General features: G+C 40.0%; 2 protein-coding genes across 3 annotated transcripts; both read left to right on the forward strand.

Annotated features, from left to right (window-relative positions):
- Window positions 1-2,374: 2,374 nt before the first annotated feature.
- LOC120547561 (calpain-2 catalytic subunit-like) lies at window positions 2,375-8,491 on the forward strand. 2 transcript variants are annotated; one of them, XM_039783031.1, is made up of 21 exons: window positions 2,376-2,800; window positions 3,232-3,301; window positions 3,532-3,650; window positions 3,901-4,034; window positions 4,134-4,302; window positions 4,436-4,519; window positions 4,610-4,695; window positions 4,795-4,869; window positions 5,020-5,180; window positions 5,262-5,431; window positions 5,537-5,548; window positions 5,698-5,909; window positions 6,127-6,163; window positions 6,400-6,465; window positions 6,572-6,629; window positions 6,733-6,797; window positions 6,940-7,008; window positions 7,118-7,196; window positions 7,842-7,958; window positions 8,075-8,133; window positions 8,219-8,491. In XM_039783031.1, exons 1-21 carry the CDS (start codon window positions 2,564-2,566, stop codon window positions 8,240-8,242), a joined length of 2,103 nt encoding a protein of 700 aa, XP_039638965.1. In that variant the 5' UTR covers window positions 2,376-2,563; the 3' UTR covers window positions 8,243-8,491. The 2 variants fall into 2 exon arrangements, with proteins under 2 accessions (XP_039638966.1, XP_039638965.1); XM_039783032.1 differs by lacking the exon at window positions 5,537-5,548 and having other exon boundaries at window positions 2,375-2,800.
- Window positions 8,492-13,573: 5,082 nt separating this feature from the next.
- On the forward strand, window positions 13,574-16,135 carry cfl1l (cofilin 1 (non-muscle), like). The gene is made up of 4 exons (XM_039783749.1): window positions 13,574-13,704; window positions 14,726-15,009; window positions 15,208-15,284; window positions 15,411-16,135. Exons 1-4 carry the CDS (start codon window positions 13,702-13,704, stop codon window positions 15,530-15,532), a joined length of 486 nt encoding a protein of 161 aa, XP_039639683.1. The 5' UTR covers window positions 13,574-13,701; the 3' UTR covers window positions 15,533-16,135.
- Window positions 16,136-16,594: the final 459 nt, after the last annotated feature.

Consider the following 16,594-nt stretch of genomic DNA (forward strand, 5'->3'; position numbering starts at 1 on the left):
CAGCCGACTGCCTCAAAAGATCAATAACCAAGAAAATCAACAAGAAGAGGGTTTTTTCTGCTTGGCCTAAATTTCAGAACAAAGTCAGTTGAGTTTATTTTTAGACTCAATATGTGTGAGGCCAACGATATAATGAATAAATAAAGGATTTCGCATTTCCCCCCGGAATTTTGTTCCAGACAGTGTGGAGATGACTTTCATGACCTTTATGTTGGGAAATAAAAAATATAATCAAGCAGTTCACTGAGTAAATGAGATGTAAAAATTCCAATTAACCAAACAGATTTTGGGACCTTGTTTTAGTTAAACTTTTCTGAGAGTGGCTGCGTTGGTGGGACTTGCGACCTGAGTATTTCTAATGTCCTAGCTACAGCACTGCAAAAGGCAAATCCTGCAAATAGTAATTGACATGTAAAAAAAGTTAAAGGTATAGTAAGTGATGTTAATCCATGTTGTCAAATTCAGCCGTGGCTGTGTAAATGGAAAACAAACAGAAAGGAGTGCATGAGCCACAAAAAACTGTTCCAGCCAATCAGGACAGGCAACAGGCGGCAACAGTTGATAATATCAGGCCAGCCAGCAGTTATCTGTCAGTGAATCTGGGGGGCGGAGTTTATGAAGGGGGGGGTTGTATTTGTTTGGCAGTTGAGTTCAAAAAATTAACAATCTTTGCCCAGTATCGCTTGATGTGCTGCTATGGAAACTTCAGTTAGAAGCCAACAGAAAGTTAACCCCAGCCATAGTCATAATTTACAGGGGGATAATCAAAACTGGCCAGTGCAACCCCCCCAAAAAACCTATTATAACTTCATTTACATAAATAAAGACAAATTATTCGAGAAAAATTCACCAGAATGCAGAAAATGAAGTGTTTGACATTCAATTTAAATCTTGCTCGAAAGTGGAGATCTCAACCCCCTCAATGTTGAACCCAAAGTTACGCCCTTTACCCCAGCAGAGAAATAACAGAAAATATGAACAGTTAGAGCATTACAGAGGAATGTGAGACAAGACACCACCATAAACACGTCAAAAAAAGGAACAACAAAAGAACATAGAAATGTTACATGATACAGATACCATGTCTGTAGGCAGACCGAGAGGGAGAAAGAGACAAAAAAAGAGAGAGAGAGAGAGATAATTCAATCAAGTTTAGGCAGTGGTAAAAAACTAATTTAGATTGTACTATATTTTATACTTATACGGATTAAACAAGTTATGTCCTTTTTGTGTGTCTCATAAAAAGAGGAGGGGTATGGCTATTATTGGCACTCATTTGTCATGTCAGTGTTCACAAACAAGACATTTAGTGGTGTACGACCCACCCTTCTTTCAGCTTACCACAATAAAGTTAGCGAGCTTTAAGGGCAGTGTGGATAACCTCAGAATTTTTATCTAATAGGATACTTCATATGTCTGATGGGTGTGGACGTTTAACACTTGGAAATATGGCTCATGTGTGGTAGGCTACAGAAGCTTCTAATTCAACTGTAATATCCAGATAATCTGGTGAAACCAAATGAGTTTTCTGCAGAATGCTCTTAGTTATGATGTGTTCTGTCTGTTTCTATCCTTTGAGCAGTAACACACACTTCATGTGCAGCTCATCACGTTTTCATCCACACTGGATCAGAAGCTCTTCAGCAGCCACTCTGCACCCCCAGCACTGGTCTGCAGTTTAGTGAGTCCTATAAGCATCAGATATAGCATTTGTTTTTTCTGTTTTCCATTCTGAGGTAATCTAAAAAAGGGTGGATTCCCTACCTATTCACTATCTTCCATGCACATCCTTATTGTGCGGTCCTTCTAAAGCTTACACATCAATCAACTTTTTTATAAAACAAACAGTGTTGTATTCAACAACTGACTGAGAAATGTTTGACAAAAGATTAGCATGAAGGATGTGAATACAGAATAAGGATATAAGATGATACAACAGCATAATGCATATGCTCCAAAGCAGACTGGACCTGGCAGACATACCCCAGGCTCTGTGCGGCATCCCATTCTTATTCTTGCTCAATTTAACGCTTGCCTTCATGCATTTAAGCTTCTCTTTCACAATGCTCAGATGTCTGCACTATATTTAATCCCTTTCAAAACTCTGTTTTTGTAGCACTTTATATTTTATAATGTTACAGAATGTCTGATTATTATACTTCAGACCATTTTTAATCAAGAGAAGCATTTGTTTTCTCCATCAGGAAGTAGGAGACAATTACAACGCCCCCCCCCCCCCCTCCCCCACCCCCACACACACACAAACAGTCACACAATCAAAATGAGGCAATGACAGTGTTGCTTCAAGTTGCCTCTAGGCGTGTCTCTGTTTGTATTTCGGCTGTGGCCACAGCCATCTCGTTGTAGATTTGTTTAGGGTTGCTGCTGTCTGTTTTGCTCACCTCACCTGTCCATTGGAGGCCCCTCCCTGTCTGTGATCCCACCCCATCCTCTCACCTTTGGCAGCTATATAGGAGGCTGGGACAAAGGAAGCAGAGGTCAACCCAACTCAGCTCACAGAGAGGGAAATCAGCACCCAAGGATATACACTTAAAAGGTGAGGATGACATCCACGGCAGATCGAGTGGCCCATCAGCAGGACAGGGAACAAGGCATCGGCACAAATGAGAAAACAGTGAAGTTCTCCCAGCAGGATTATGAGACTCTGCGCGAGCAGTGTTTGAAGAGTGGACGCCTGTTTGAGGACAACTGCTTTCCAGCTGAGCGCACATCATTGGGCTACAATGACCTGGGACCATACTCACCCAAAACCAGGGATGTTGTTTGGAAAAGGCCAAAGGTAGGAAGCCTCTAAGAAAAAAAACACACAGCAATGAAAACAAACCAAACAACAAAGGAACCTATGGTGATGATCCTATGGTTGGTGAGCTTGTCACTGACTTGACATTGAGTATTGTATTTTTTTCATTTACTGATCGCGATCAGAACACTTGAAAGCCACAGAAGTTTAAACTTATGCCTTATGCTGTATTACTATTCACCATAGTACTAATCTCTGGGAGAGAATTTACCTAAATGTGTTGAATCATGGGTTTGTGAATTATATCCATAGGGGTATTTTTTACTTTCAACGCAGTCATCAGATCTAAATCATTGAACTGCATTTCCTCCTATTGTCTCATTAGTGTGATACTGGACAATCCAAGGAAAGATTTCTCAAAACTGCTCTCAAATGTTCAACCGTTTGTGATTGTTTGGTGCTCTATATAGGAGCTGTGCTCAAACCCAAAGTTCATTGATGATGGAGCCACAAGGATGGACATTTGCCAAGGAGCTCTGGGTAAGTGAGGGGAAAGAATGAAGGGATGGATGGATGGATGGATGGATGATGGGGTGTTTTGGATTCTTTTGGATAGGAACCACAAACATCCCTGGTCTGCACCCCTCCACCCATTCTGCCATTAAGCTTGTGGTGGTTTTTGGGCAGATGCTGTTTACAGCATTCGCTGCACTGCGGTGAATGCCACATATTGCTCAATCTCAGAGCATGTCTCTGATTTCACTGTGTAGGTGACTGCTGGCTTCTGGCTGCAATAGCCTCTCTGACTCTAGACCAGCAGATTCTGGCTCGCGTGGTGCCCCAGGAACAGAGTTTTACTGAAGGTTACGCCGGGATATTTCACTTCCAGGTCAGACAAATGCACTTCTTATCTGACTTATAACTTTTTTCCTGCCACGTCCGACCATAAAATGATGGCTCATGGTAATAGGTAAAAAAAAAAAAAAATGAAATTGTGTTTGGTACTAAGTTGCCCTATATTGCTATGCTATGACATGGGGAGCACAGAACATATTATTCAAGGATCACACAATTGTCTTTCTCATGAGTCATAAAAGTATTTGACGTTGAGTTTACTGATGGGAATATTTTCTTCTCAGTTCTGGCAGTTTGGCGAGTGGGTGGATGTGGTGATCGATGATCGTTTACCCACCAGAGATGGAAAGCTGCTGTTCGTTCACTCAGCGGAGGGCTCCGAGTTTTGGAGCGCGCTGCTGGAGAAGGCCTACGCCAAGTATGGATTGTTCTTTTTTTGCTTCATCGAAACGTTAATCCAGTGAAAATGTACAATATATAGTTGGTAAATCTGGTCACATCCCTCTGTGTCTGACAGGTTGTATGGCAGCTATGAGACCCTGTCAGGAGGAAACACTATTGAGGGTTTTGAGGATTTCACAGGAGGGATTGCAGAAGTATACACCTTAGACAAAGCAACACTGAAGCTCTTCCAAATCATGCAGAAGGCCCTGAGCCGGGGTTCACTGCTTGGTTGCTCTATTGATGTAGGTCTTATTTTCATACTAATTTGCTTATTTTCATACAGATTTGCATGTTTACCTGCAAGCCAACACACCAACGGTAGTAAAGTACTCATGTCATCAGACTGAGACTGAGTGTTGTTCTTGATGTTTTCAGATCACCAGCGCCTATGAGACAGAGGCAGTTACAGCTCTCAAACTTGTCAAGGGACATGCATACTCAGTCACTGGTGCAGAGGAGGTATATGATTATCTAAACTGTTAACATTATGCTTTTTTTTTTTTTTTCAACTTCATTCATATTACATTGCCTGCTGTTGCTCTCTCCCAGGTTAATTTCCAAGGCAAACTGGTTCAGCTGGTTCGCATCAGGAACCCATGGGGTCAGGTGGAGTGGACTGGTCCTTGGAGTGATGGGTAAATAATTACGTTCTAGATCCATTAACTATCAGCTACCATTAGTTATTTCCAGGATTATCCTAAAATCATGATTTTTCTTTTTTAAATCACAATTAGGTCCAGTGAATGGAACCATGTCAGCAAAGATGAGAAATCAAACTTGAACCATGCGGCCGATGATGGAGAATTCTGGTAAATCTATTGGCTTTAACCTTTCATTTACATGAGAATAGATGTAATATTTTACATATTTTCACCATCACCAAAGCAACTATTTAGGTTCAGACTAGGAAAAGTGATGGACACAGTGTTCTTTGTTGAGAAATGTGTTTCTCTCCTCAGGATGTCCTATTCAGACTTCATCAAGCAGTTCTCCAAGCTGGAGATCTGTAACTTGACCCCAGACACGCTCACGAGTGATGATGTGGGCTACTGGAACCACTACGAGTATGAAGGGATGTGGAGGGTGGGCTCTACTGCAGGCGGCTGCCGCAATTTCTCAGGTAACAGAGAAACCATATGTATGTCTGAGCAAGAGGTTCTGTTACACTTCATATAAAGAATTACACTTTTGTGTGTTCCAGCCACATTCTCGTCCAACCCTCAGTTTGTGGTGCGCCTGGAGGATGTGGACGATGATCCCGTGGATGGGAAGGATGGATGTACCTTTCTGGTTGGGCTCATGCAAAAGGATGGGCGACGGCAGAAGAGGCTCGACCGCAACCTGGAGACCATTGGCTTTGCCATTTATGAGGTGCCTCAGAATAATTTGATGTTTCATTATCATGAAATCAGAGCTCTGTATTTGCCTGATTTTTTTTTTTTTTAAATACTTCTTCTGTCTGTTTCCTTTTTACAGGTCCCAGATCAGGTCTGTATTTGAACTGTTCTATCCCTTACTTTCTCTGACGCAAAATAGACATCACAAGTGTCACGAGTATTGCTTGATTGCATTGTGATTTTCTGGGTGGCTTTTTGACGTTTCATTTATAAAAGGCCTTTTCTCCTGTTACTCTTCAGTACAAAGGCCAAAGCAATGTTCGCCTGGGTCCAGATGTCCTGCTGCGACAGAGAGCTGTGGCCATGAGCGGCTCCTTCGTCAACACACGCGAAGTGTGCAACCGCTTTAAACTTCCTCCAGGAGAATATGCCATTATTCCCTCGACCTTCCAGCCTCACAAGAATGGCAGCTTCCTTCTCAGGGTGTTCTCTGAGAAACAGGCTGTAGCCAGGTATTGTGTTACAGTAACATACAGACTGATTGATGTCTGCAGGCTAATGTAGACCTCAGAGCTTTGGCGTAATACAGCCATCTATTGGACAAAGCTCAGAGGCCGGCTCCTTCTTTGGTCACAGAAAAGTCTTAAATTCACAGTCAAAACTTACTTAATGTTATTTTCTTGCACGGCAACAGAGTGTGTTCAAGCTATGCATTTCTATTTGTTTCAGTCCACTGGAGGAGCACATTGACACTCAAATAAAGGAGGTAAGAACATCCAAAGAATGATATAGCTGCTCTTGCATTGGTTAGGCATTCTTTTCTTTACACCTTAGTACTGAGATTAAGTGAAATAGCATGTCACATTCAATTTGAAACAATTATTGCTTAATGTTTAACATACTTTGTGTTCAATTTTACTAATATTTAAAAAAATGAATCAAATTTGAAGAACGAGTGCTTCTTCTATTTGACATGAGTAACATACTGTCTCCGTCTCACAGGAGGAGGTATCTGAGAAAGATGTGGATCCTCATTTCAAGACGCTCTTCAAGCAGATTGCTGGCAATGTATGTCAACATGAGAGCTATTGGATAAAAGAAATGCATCAACAGCTCTAAACCTGGATTACAAATCCAGTAGTAAAACAACTTATAATGTGCATTTTTCAAACAGGACATGGAGGTATCGGTCTTTGAACTGGTTGAAATGTTGAACAAAGTTGTCTCTCACCGTGAGTAAATTTAAACTCTTACATACATAAACAATTAGGCTTTTTATTTTCATTGGCTTACTGTAAGAGTTAGAGCTAGCTATGTTGTGTTACTTTCTTGCAGGGTCTGATATCAAGACAGATGGCTTCAGCCTTGAGACAGGTCGCCTTATTGTCAGTCTGCTAGATGTATCCTCTTTAAGAAATAAATTGTCCTCCCATTAAAATGTTGGGATTTGGGTGCATTATAATACACTGTGTGGAATTATGTGAACGGTCAATTAAATTCATCATCCAGGATGAGCTTTTTATAATCCTTAACATTCCTCAGAAAGATGAAAGTGGCAGTTTGGGGCTGATGGAATTCCACTTGCTTTGGAGAAAAATCCAGAAATACCTGGTAAGTTGTCATTTATGCAATTTGAAATAAATAAGCGTAATGAGGGAAATGAGTTTTGGGTGTTATACCTGGCTGTATCTGTTAACACATGGGTGCCTGGGTCATACAGGCGATCTTCAAGAAATACGACACAGACAGCTCTGGCACGATGAGCTCCCACGAAATGAGAGGCGCCGCCACTGAAGCAGGTAACAAACATTATCACGTGAGGAATCTCATACACTAAAATGATAGCAGTCTGGCCATGAATATGTTTGAAAAGACCTTTTTTGTTTTACATTATTTATCATAACCTTACTGCTTTGCTGCAAAATCTTCTCTGCAGGTTTACGTTTTATGGCTTGAAATTCAGGGATAACATTTGCTTTCCTGATAAGAATCAAAATGAGCTATTTAGATATGTTGCCTGCATACTTTAGTTATTTCTAAACAGAGTATGCCACTATAGTTTACGCACATATGTTATGAGACACATATTCAAAATATAATATATATAATATAAATAAAAGACATGCTTGTAAAAATGAAGAAAAAAAAACTGCTTTATAAATACAGTACTTTACCTGTGATGCTGACCTTGACCACTGAGTCCCACAGGCACCTACAGGTGTGTGTGTGTGTGTGTGTGTGTGTGTGTGTGTGTGTGTGTGTGTGTGTGTGTGTGTAGGCAGTTCCTGGCAGACTGGATAAGCCAGTTAGAGGACTCCCTCCCTGCATATAGATTTAATTCATGTATACTTACAACCACAGGAACAAATAAGCGTGGGCGAGGCTGTGTAACTTAACTCTATCATTGAAAATTATGTTAAGCGATGGCTATTTTTCTTCCCCAGGTTTCCAGGTCAACAGTGCTGTGCTGCAGTCCATTGTCAGCCGTTACGCCGATGCTCAGTATGCCATAGACTTTGACAGTTTTGTGGGTTGTCTCATTAAACTGGAAATGCTCTTCAGTAAGTGTCCACAAAACACAACATTATCCCTTCAGTACATCTAATATTGATTTGTAGACTCTGAGAGCTGTGGCATGTTTACATTACCAGAACCTTTTTTTCTATCTCTCCACCAGAAATGTTTAAGGCTCTGGAGAGAGCTGACACAGGGAAGATTGAGCTGGATATGCAACAGGTGTGTAAGACAATAACAAAAACTGCTGGTTTGTCGGCACTTCTAGTTTAGACAGCTTGCTCTATAATTTTGTTTCCTCTTACAGTGGCTGTGCCTGGCGATCTACTGACTCTGGAGACAAGACAAGCAAGGGCCCTTTTGTGATACCTGCTGGAGGATTACCAATACATTTATTGAATTCACAATTTCTTTTAATTTTTTTTACAAACTAAGTAAACTCAGTGACAGTTCACATGCACTCTATAAGTTCCAAATGCTTGAAAATGGCTAAAATGTGTTAGATGGAGATATGTTGTATTATTCCATTTTTGAAAACTTTTTTGTGTGCAGCGGGAAGAATTCTGTCTTATTAGTTGGTGTTTTTGCTCTTTTAGCTGTTGCAAAACTTCTGTGAAATGAAAGAAAATAAAGAAACTAACAAACTATGGCCTCTGGACTATAATTTATAAAACCTTGCACAGATCAGACACATATGGTTAAAATAGTCTGAGATGAAATAGTTTTCACTGTTTAAGATTGTTGATGAGAGATTATTGCAGTAATGCAATTGCAGTAACTATGGTGTTTAGTAGGACCAAAATGAGGTATAAATATAATTGTGATTTAATTCCACCAATCTAATCTTTTGTGGACCAGCACACGTTTCACATCCATCCATTTGGGCCACATCTAGGCCAATCATGGGCCACCAATCAAAGCCAGAGGCAGAGTAATGAGACAGGTGAGCCAGAGCAAGTTTGGCATGAACAATAAAGGGTGTGAAGACAGCGGAGGGCACAGAGCCTGTCTAACACACACACACACAAACACACACACACACACACACACACACACACACACACACACACACACACACACACACACACACACACACACACAAACACACACACACACACACACACACACACACACACACACACACACACACACACACACACACACACACACACACACACACGAGACAGTTGTAAAAAGACAGAATGTCTTAATCTTTTAAAATGTCCGGCATTGCAGCTAAACTTAAGCACAGCCGAGAGAAATTGCAGAAGATAGGCTCCAACTCTCAACCAGGACTTTGAATTGCTGAGAAAAAGCTGTCCGGAGAGAGGACAGCTGTTTCAGGATGACTGCTTTGAGGCTCTGCCCTCATTCTTATTCCTATGATGTTCGGGGCATCACTTAGAAAAGACATAAGGTGGGTACAATAAGTACAAACACCACAAGATTAAATTATTAAGATGGAACACTTCCCTATGTGCATCGTTGACAGTATAATGTCATCTCATTTTGAATGAAGGTTTGTGCTATTGTACATTTTTGTTATATTGTTTTCCATTAGAAAAGTCCCTCAATAGAATACACAATTAATAATGAATAGATCATTTCTGCTGTTTGGTTATGTCAGGTTGTTCCTGCTTGTCCACATACCAAATATTTACTTTTTTTTTTTCTTGATCTTATCAACCAATATGCTGTTTTTTATAATGAACATATAAAAGACTTGCAATAGATAAAGTGTGATTGCAAACCATAAAGTTGTCATTGTTCTCCTACGGTGTGTCAGGACCCAAAGAGCTACACTTTATACAGCATTCAAATTCAATTCAGATGTGAATAAAGTAACATACTTATGTATGTCCTTCATTACCATCCTGCTTAGTTTGACCTCTGGAAGTTATCAAACCACTGAAATAAAATCCAAACTTCGGAACTCCTGGTGAACGCCTGTGCACTGACATCACTCCTTCAACTCCATTGGTGGAATTCAGAGGAGACAGGTTGCAGCTAATTAGGATTAGAAACCGACGGGGTTAGGTGGAGTAGAAGGGAGCGTAGTGGGCACTTCTTGGGAGTTTTAAAGGCAGGAAATGCAATGAATATGCTCATATTAGCCCTAAGTTGTGATCATGCAGGCTGTAGAGATACTATTCAGCCAACACAACATTTTTTAATTCAATTTTACAGTAACTGAACCGCTCCCAACCACTTCTTATAAATGAGCTTTCCCAATTACGCCTTGTGTGTGTGTCCTTGTGTGTGTGTGTGTGTGTGTGTGTGTGTGTGTGTGTGTGTGGGGGCTTGTTTAACTATATTCGTGGGGTCCAAAAACCGGGAGTCCAGTATACTTGTGGGGTCCCGACAGCTTTGTGGGGCCAAAATGCTGGACCCCACAAAGTTTAAAGGGCTGTTTGAGGGTTAAGACTCGGTTTTAGGATTAGGGATAGAATTAGGTTATGGTTAGGGTGAGGGTAAGGGTTAAGGTTAGGCATTTAGTTGTGATGGTTAAAGTTAGGGTAAGGGGCTAGGGAATGCATTATGTCAATGACAGGTCTGTTGTGCATATAGAGAGAGACCTACACACCCTGTGAAACGGCTGGTAAATCCTGTGGTAAAAAGGTGTTACACAGACTCTGTGCAAGTCTATTCTTGAGGTGTAGGTGGAGTGTGTGACATTCAAATCAGGTGCAGGCCTGTAGTAAACTATTTATAACCTAGAATGTATTGGCACTTTTTTCTAGGGCCTCTAAGTGGAGATATGTGAGTGACGATGACTGGGCGAGGCTGACCAACTGTTCTGAGGATGGGGAGTTCTGGTAAACCTCGCTGAAACTACTTTTCTTTCTCTTCTGGGTTCCCAGTGCTGACATACTCTTATTTTATTGATTCTCCAGTGAGAGGAAAAGAGCAATTAAATTAAAGGGGCTGACAGTTTCTATTTGTTTGTTTTTTTGTTTTTCCTCTTACTGTTTTGTCCACAGGGTGTCATTTTCTGACTTCCTGCGCCAATATTCTCGCCTTGAGAAAATGTCAGTCTGGGTCTTGTGTTCAACTTCAATCAATGGATAATGGAGGAAATGATTCCTATAAGTTGGATTTTCCACAAACATGATAAAACCACAATCTCCCACACATAATAATCTGTTCATTCAATGTTCAATAAATATATCTGTTTAATGCAGTATGTATCACTGAGAATGTTATAGTGTTAATTATTTCTTTCTGCCCTCTCTGTTCATTCAGGTATTAACGGGCAAATCACTATTTTGCTTTCTTGGTTCATGTCTGTACGATAAATATGAAGATATAACCAGCAGCTAGTTAGCTAAGCTTAGCATAAAGACTTAAAACTGGTACCAAAACCAGTACCTCTAAAGCTCACTAATTAACACATTATATAACTCATTTGTTTATAATATACAAAAACCAAAGTGTAAAAATGACATTGGTCAGACATCACATATAACCATTCAGTATCAGTAATTTACCAGTAGATGTCAGAGTTCTCATACTGTAGATTTGGGTTTGCTGCCTTGACGTCACTGACTGGGATGTGTCCATAGTTACAATGTGCTTGCAGCAGCACGTAGTTTTCAACTGACAGAGTTATGCAGCAGCCATTTCCTGCTACGTGTGGTTTAGGGTTGTATTTCCTCTTTTACTGCTTTGAAAAGTTGCTGCTAGCTGCCACTACCTCTGATAGGCAGGCCTTAACACAGTTATGATGATAAACCTAACAAAAATAACCCTGAGGCCACCGAAAGGGCGCTTTCTGTAGCTTAACTCTATTAAACTTTTGCAAAAACAGGCTGTAAACTATTTGACTTCTCTATAGGTCACAGATTCCAGTGCTTGCAACGCAAGGATTAGAAGGCAAGCTATGACATGTGCTGACATTAGGCACTCTGCTTTTTGTAACAGAAGCTAGTCCGGATGTGGGGTGGGACTCTGACTCTGTAAACCACTAATTCGCATAGAGGAAGCAAAGCCACTGTGATGCTGAAGCAGAGTTTCTGTATCTAAACATAGTCACTGCAGAGGAAAGGTTTATTACTAAACTATGTATTATCTAAAAAAGTATTAAGGATATTATTATGTTGTTTGCCAACAAGCCAGTTCAGTAGTTTACACAGGAAATTATTACATTGGTAGTTGTATTTTTCATTTAGTGCCGCTAATAAAAGCATGATGTTACAACAGACAGCAGTATTGCATTGCAAATGTTGGACTACACATTTTTCCTCACAAGATTGCTGTGAAAGCCCCTTGTGTCTGTGTGTGATTCCTAAATATTGTAAAATCTTTACTCACAAGATTTCATATGCGACTGACATGTATCCCTTTAATGTTGCGGCTGGTAAAAGTGGGGCTAATTTTAGCTGGTTAGCTGGGGAATTCCCCCAGGGGATCAATAAAGTCATATCCTAACCCATAATAATACATAATCATTTATTTGTTGTTTATATTTTGCATTATTAAGCAGGATCTGCAAAGTACCTTGTAACTTAAGTTAGCAAATAAATGCAGTCGGGTAAAAGGTACAATATTTGCCTCAGAGTTGTGGAGTAGAAGTATAAAGCAGCAGAAAATGGAAATACTCAGAGAAGTACCAGTTTCAGAAAATTGTACTTAGGCACAGTTCTTCAGTAAATTAACTTAGTTACTTTCCACCACTGGAAAAGGCATGGTGTGGGAACAGAGGAAAGCGGCAGGGGGCCAAGTTCCCCCCCCTCCCGCCCCCCCTGTGTCCTGGGCCCCTAATTCCTAGCTAACTACACCCCTGGACTACAGAGAAGTTTTACATTTTATTATTCTAAAGACAGACATGGGATTATATATTTTTAAGAGGCCCTGATTAAATGCAGTTTTTACTTGTTTTTTGTTTGTCTATTTACTCTTTGAATTGATGCAGTTTTCCAATAGCCTCACGTCAATACTGTATGTCATGTATGTATAAGTACGCTCCATTTATATGTGACTGTGGGCCTCTGAAACTGAGAGAAAAACAGGTCTGGTATTGGGTCTAATGTTGCATAAAAACTACCCTGACTCATTACTCTTCACAGAGCTTGACTGGAGAAAAAAAACACAAGAAAACCAAGCTGACAAACTAAATTACTCTTGAAGTTCATATCGTCCAGATTGCTCCTGTCAGGTGGTATCTATGTGTAATGTTTGCTTTATTTGGTGTAGAAGTGGATTGAAACCAATCATGTTTTTGTACTTCTATTGACTTTAACTGTTAAAATCTGATGGTGTAACATCTTACTTTTTGCAGGTAGATGGATGAATCCTTTTCACATAATTGTGCAGTCATCTTATTTTTTACCTTATATGGCCACTGAACTGCATCTTAACAACAGAGGAGTTAAATATGTGAACAGCTTTGTTCTCCATATAAGGGTTATGTGCCGCTCCCACCGATGACTGGCTCAAGCTCAAGCTCACCTGGGGTTTAACCTAAAAAGGTAGATCTCTACCTCTACCAAACCTGGTGATGGAAAGGGTGACAAAAATGTCTGTATTGTTCTAGACAATGAAGCATGTAAATCCATTGTGATTTAGGGTTAGGGTTTAGCTTTAAATGTAATATGATTAAATGCAAATGCTGAGGTTGCATCTAAAGCTGTGTCACACCTGGGAAGAGGAGGGTGGGGCTACTTTTGGAGGTGTGCTCATTTACCCCAGCTCCTCCTCTATGAGTCAACCTGCTTTCCTTCCTTATGACACTACAGCATTTTGACTGCTGCTGCCATTTTTTCTCTGCTGCCTTCACACATCACAAGCAAAATGGTGAGTAGCTTTTACAAAGAATTTGGCTGGATTGACTTGCGCTGTGTCAGTTAACAACTGCTCCTTTGTGATTTGTGAACCCCACAGGACATGTAATGTAGAGCTGATGAAACTTTGAAGTGCCATTTCCTCATTTTAACAAAACCTGTGTAAACTCAGTGAAGCCTGGTTGTTTTTACAGGGTCGTTGTTCTGTCTAGAGTGTATGCTTTTCATTTGGTGTTTCTTTGAGGAAATGGTTCTTTGAGGAAATGGTTTGCTGAGTGAAGAGAGAGTTTAGTGTTTGAAAGGGCTTGCTCAAGGTGTGGTTTTGCCTCCAAAATGGAGGGAGCTTTGTTCGTGCTTCAAACTTGTTCTGAGAGAATCCCTTGGGGCGGTCTTTCTTGTGCTAACTTGTTCCACAATGACTGGAATGTGACAGAGCCAAGGCCTTGAAACTTCATAGAGAAGCTACACCCGTGGCATGTTACTGCTGTAAAGCTGGTAGAAAAATATGCACATTGAACTGCTTTTAAAAGCATTAACACTTCTCTCCCAAGTCTAGTTTTGCAGAACTTCCTGTTTCTTCATCTTTCAGTTCTGCTTTCTGTCTCAAAACCAAAGTACAAGTGAGCAAAGTCTGCTCAAATATGAGCCAAGGCCCAAATCTCACCAAAGTGCTCGTACTGGGACAGTCTTTTATCATTCTCCCATTTTACACGAATTTGTACACTTAACTGACAAATTAGACATGGTGCTGAACTTACTAAATCCCAAGATTAAAAGAGCTGCTTTGTCACTTTAGTTCAATGCAATTCATTCATTTGCAGCGACTTTTAAGACATTTTGGTTTACATTTATCGTCATTCAAAATACAAAATCACATTTTTGTCTTTTGTGTTGCTCTTATGATCTGTCTTTTAAAGGCATTGTGTAACTTAAAATGTATGGAACATTAGAGACATTTTGAATGAACAGGTTTCAAATGTTTTTTTTTTGTACAAAAATAATGACATGTAATATTTTGTGTTTTCTCAAAACAGACGTCTGGAGTCAAAGTCGCTGACGAAGTGAAGGACATCTACAATCTTATGAAAGTAGTGAAAACCGATGCTGACGAGAAGGAACGTATAAGACTTGTGATCTTAAAAATCGATGGCGACATTCAAGTGGAGAAACTTTACCGGGCAAAAGATCTGGACGGCATTGATGATTTCTTCAAGTTCGTCATGAGTCTGCTTCCTGAAAACGAGTGCCGCTACTATCTGTATGACTGCCACTTTGTAAACCAGGAATCAAAAAAAGAGGAACTGGTCTTTATGACGTGGTAGGTCATTGTATTGGATTTAAAACATAATTACTTATTTTTTTTTTCACCTGCATCCTGTAGAGAAGGACTGGCAATATAATCTTGGTATATCCTTACATGTATTTAAGAGATGATCTTAATTTGAGGATGCATGTTCTTGTGTTAAAGTGAACGGCCTGTGTGGGACACTTGGATAATTTTTATTTTTTCCATCAGGTGTCCTGACAATGCACAAATCAAAGCTAGAATGACATACTCTAGCTCAAAATCGGCTCTTTCGAAAGTCTTCGTAGGTAAGATTGTTTTTTTTGTTTTTTTCAATTCTTTTTATCACATTAGATTTCCTAGGCATTAATAACATTAGAGTTCATGTTGAAATGGTGTTCCCTCACTATAAGTAACCCTTATGTCTTCAACAGGTATCAAGCATGACATGCAGCTTAATGACCCTGCAGAAAACAACAGGGAGTGTTTTGCTGAAAAACTTGAAAAAGGTGGGAAGAAAGTCCAGTCACTTGAGGGCGTCCCTCTGAGGGGTTGAAAATGATTAATTTATTTCATGACATGCCAACATTTAAATGGATTTGAGGGGATATTAGCAAAGTTTCCAAATCGACTTTGTTTTTTGGATTGGTTCAACTAAACTTGGATGGGATTAGATTCCTGTAACAATTAAGTAATTGTGCTGATGTGTGTGTGCTCTAATAAACTGTCCAGTCACACCAGTTTAGCTATGAAATCAGTCTTGTTTAGATGTAAATGTATTCATTCTTTGTCATATCCAAACATTAATGATACTATTGTCTGTGACTTGACTATTGGAACATTTATATCTCTCAAGTCAGTAATTTGCTGTTTCTATTTACATACTGTTTGAATCCCAGCATACTCCAATATACCCCATTTGTCTTCCTTGTGTGTATTTTGACTGTATACAACAATATGCTGTAAAATATACTAATTGACACCCTACTAGAGTTTAATAGGTCAAAAGGACTGTTTGTTTGACAATCTGTTTTTCTAGACTGTTACACTTTGAACACCTAATATAGAAAAGAGTACAACTTTTACAAGAACATGTATTCTCTTAAAATGCAGTTGTTGCACTGTCTGAGTATTGTCAAATAAATTAAATGCAACCGATTGTGCAAGTGTGCCGTTTAATTATAATGGGAGTTTGGGATGTGTGCTGCGTCATTGACTTCTGAGGTCTGAACTGGGAATGACATCACACCCGAGTTGGCTGCGTTCCACTTACAAGTTGGAAAAGCGACTTGGGGGGCAGTCAACAATGCATCATGCAGTATTTTGCACATGCAAACACTGTAGTACCATGTCCACAGATAGGACAGTACTATGTGTACAACTGATATGGGACATGTGCTAAAACAGTGTATTCCTACAGCTTTCACTACTGTTGGTGCTTATGCCATATTGGATTGTGATGTTGGGGTTGGTGAGGTTCTACAGATTAGGAAATCCGACTTAAGGGGGCGTTCCAGTTGACGTTTTTGGAACTCGGAAATTCTGACTTCACAGTTTCAATTGGAATGCACCAGTAGCCACAAGGATTCTCCCTCCCTTGAGGAAACCTGAGGCCTGT

This window comes from Perca fluviatilis, chromosome 19 (genome assembly GCF_010015445.1).
Source record: "Perca fluviatilis chromosome 19, GENO_Pfluv_1.0, whole genome shotgun sequence".
NCBI classification, from domain to species: Eukaryota; Metazoa; Chordata; class Actinopteri; order Perciformes; family Percidae; genus Perca; species Perca fluviatilis.

Excerpts from the sequence above, each read along its gene's own strand:
- LOC120547561 (XM_039783031.1), top strand. The coding sequence starts at position 2,564 with ATGACATCCACGGCAGATCGAGTGGCCCATCAGCAGGACAGGGAACAA. Across the intron at positions 2,801-3,231 it reads TTGTTTGGAAAAGGCCAAAG|GAGCTGTGCTCAAACCCAAA; the intron begins GTAGGAAGCCTC and ends TGCTCTATATAG. Across the intron at positions 4,696-4,794 it reads ACTGGTCCTTGGAGTGATGG|GTCCAGTGAATGGAACCATG; the intron begins GTAAATAATTAC and ends AATCACAATTAG.
- cfl1l (XM_039783749.1), top strand. Across the intron at positions 15,010-15,207 it reads GAACTGGTCTTTATGACGTG|GTGTCCTGACAATGCACAAA; the intron begins GTAGGTCATTGT and ends TTTTTCCATCAG. Across the intron at positions 15,285-15,410 it reads TCTTTCGAAAGTCTTCGTAG|GTATCAAGCATGACATGCAG; the intron begins GTAAGATTGTTT and ends TGTCTTCAACAG.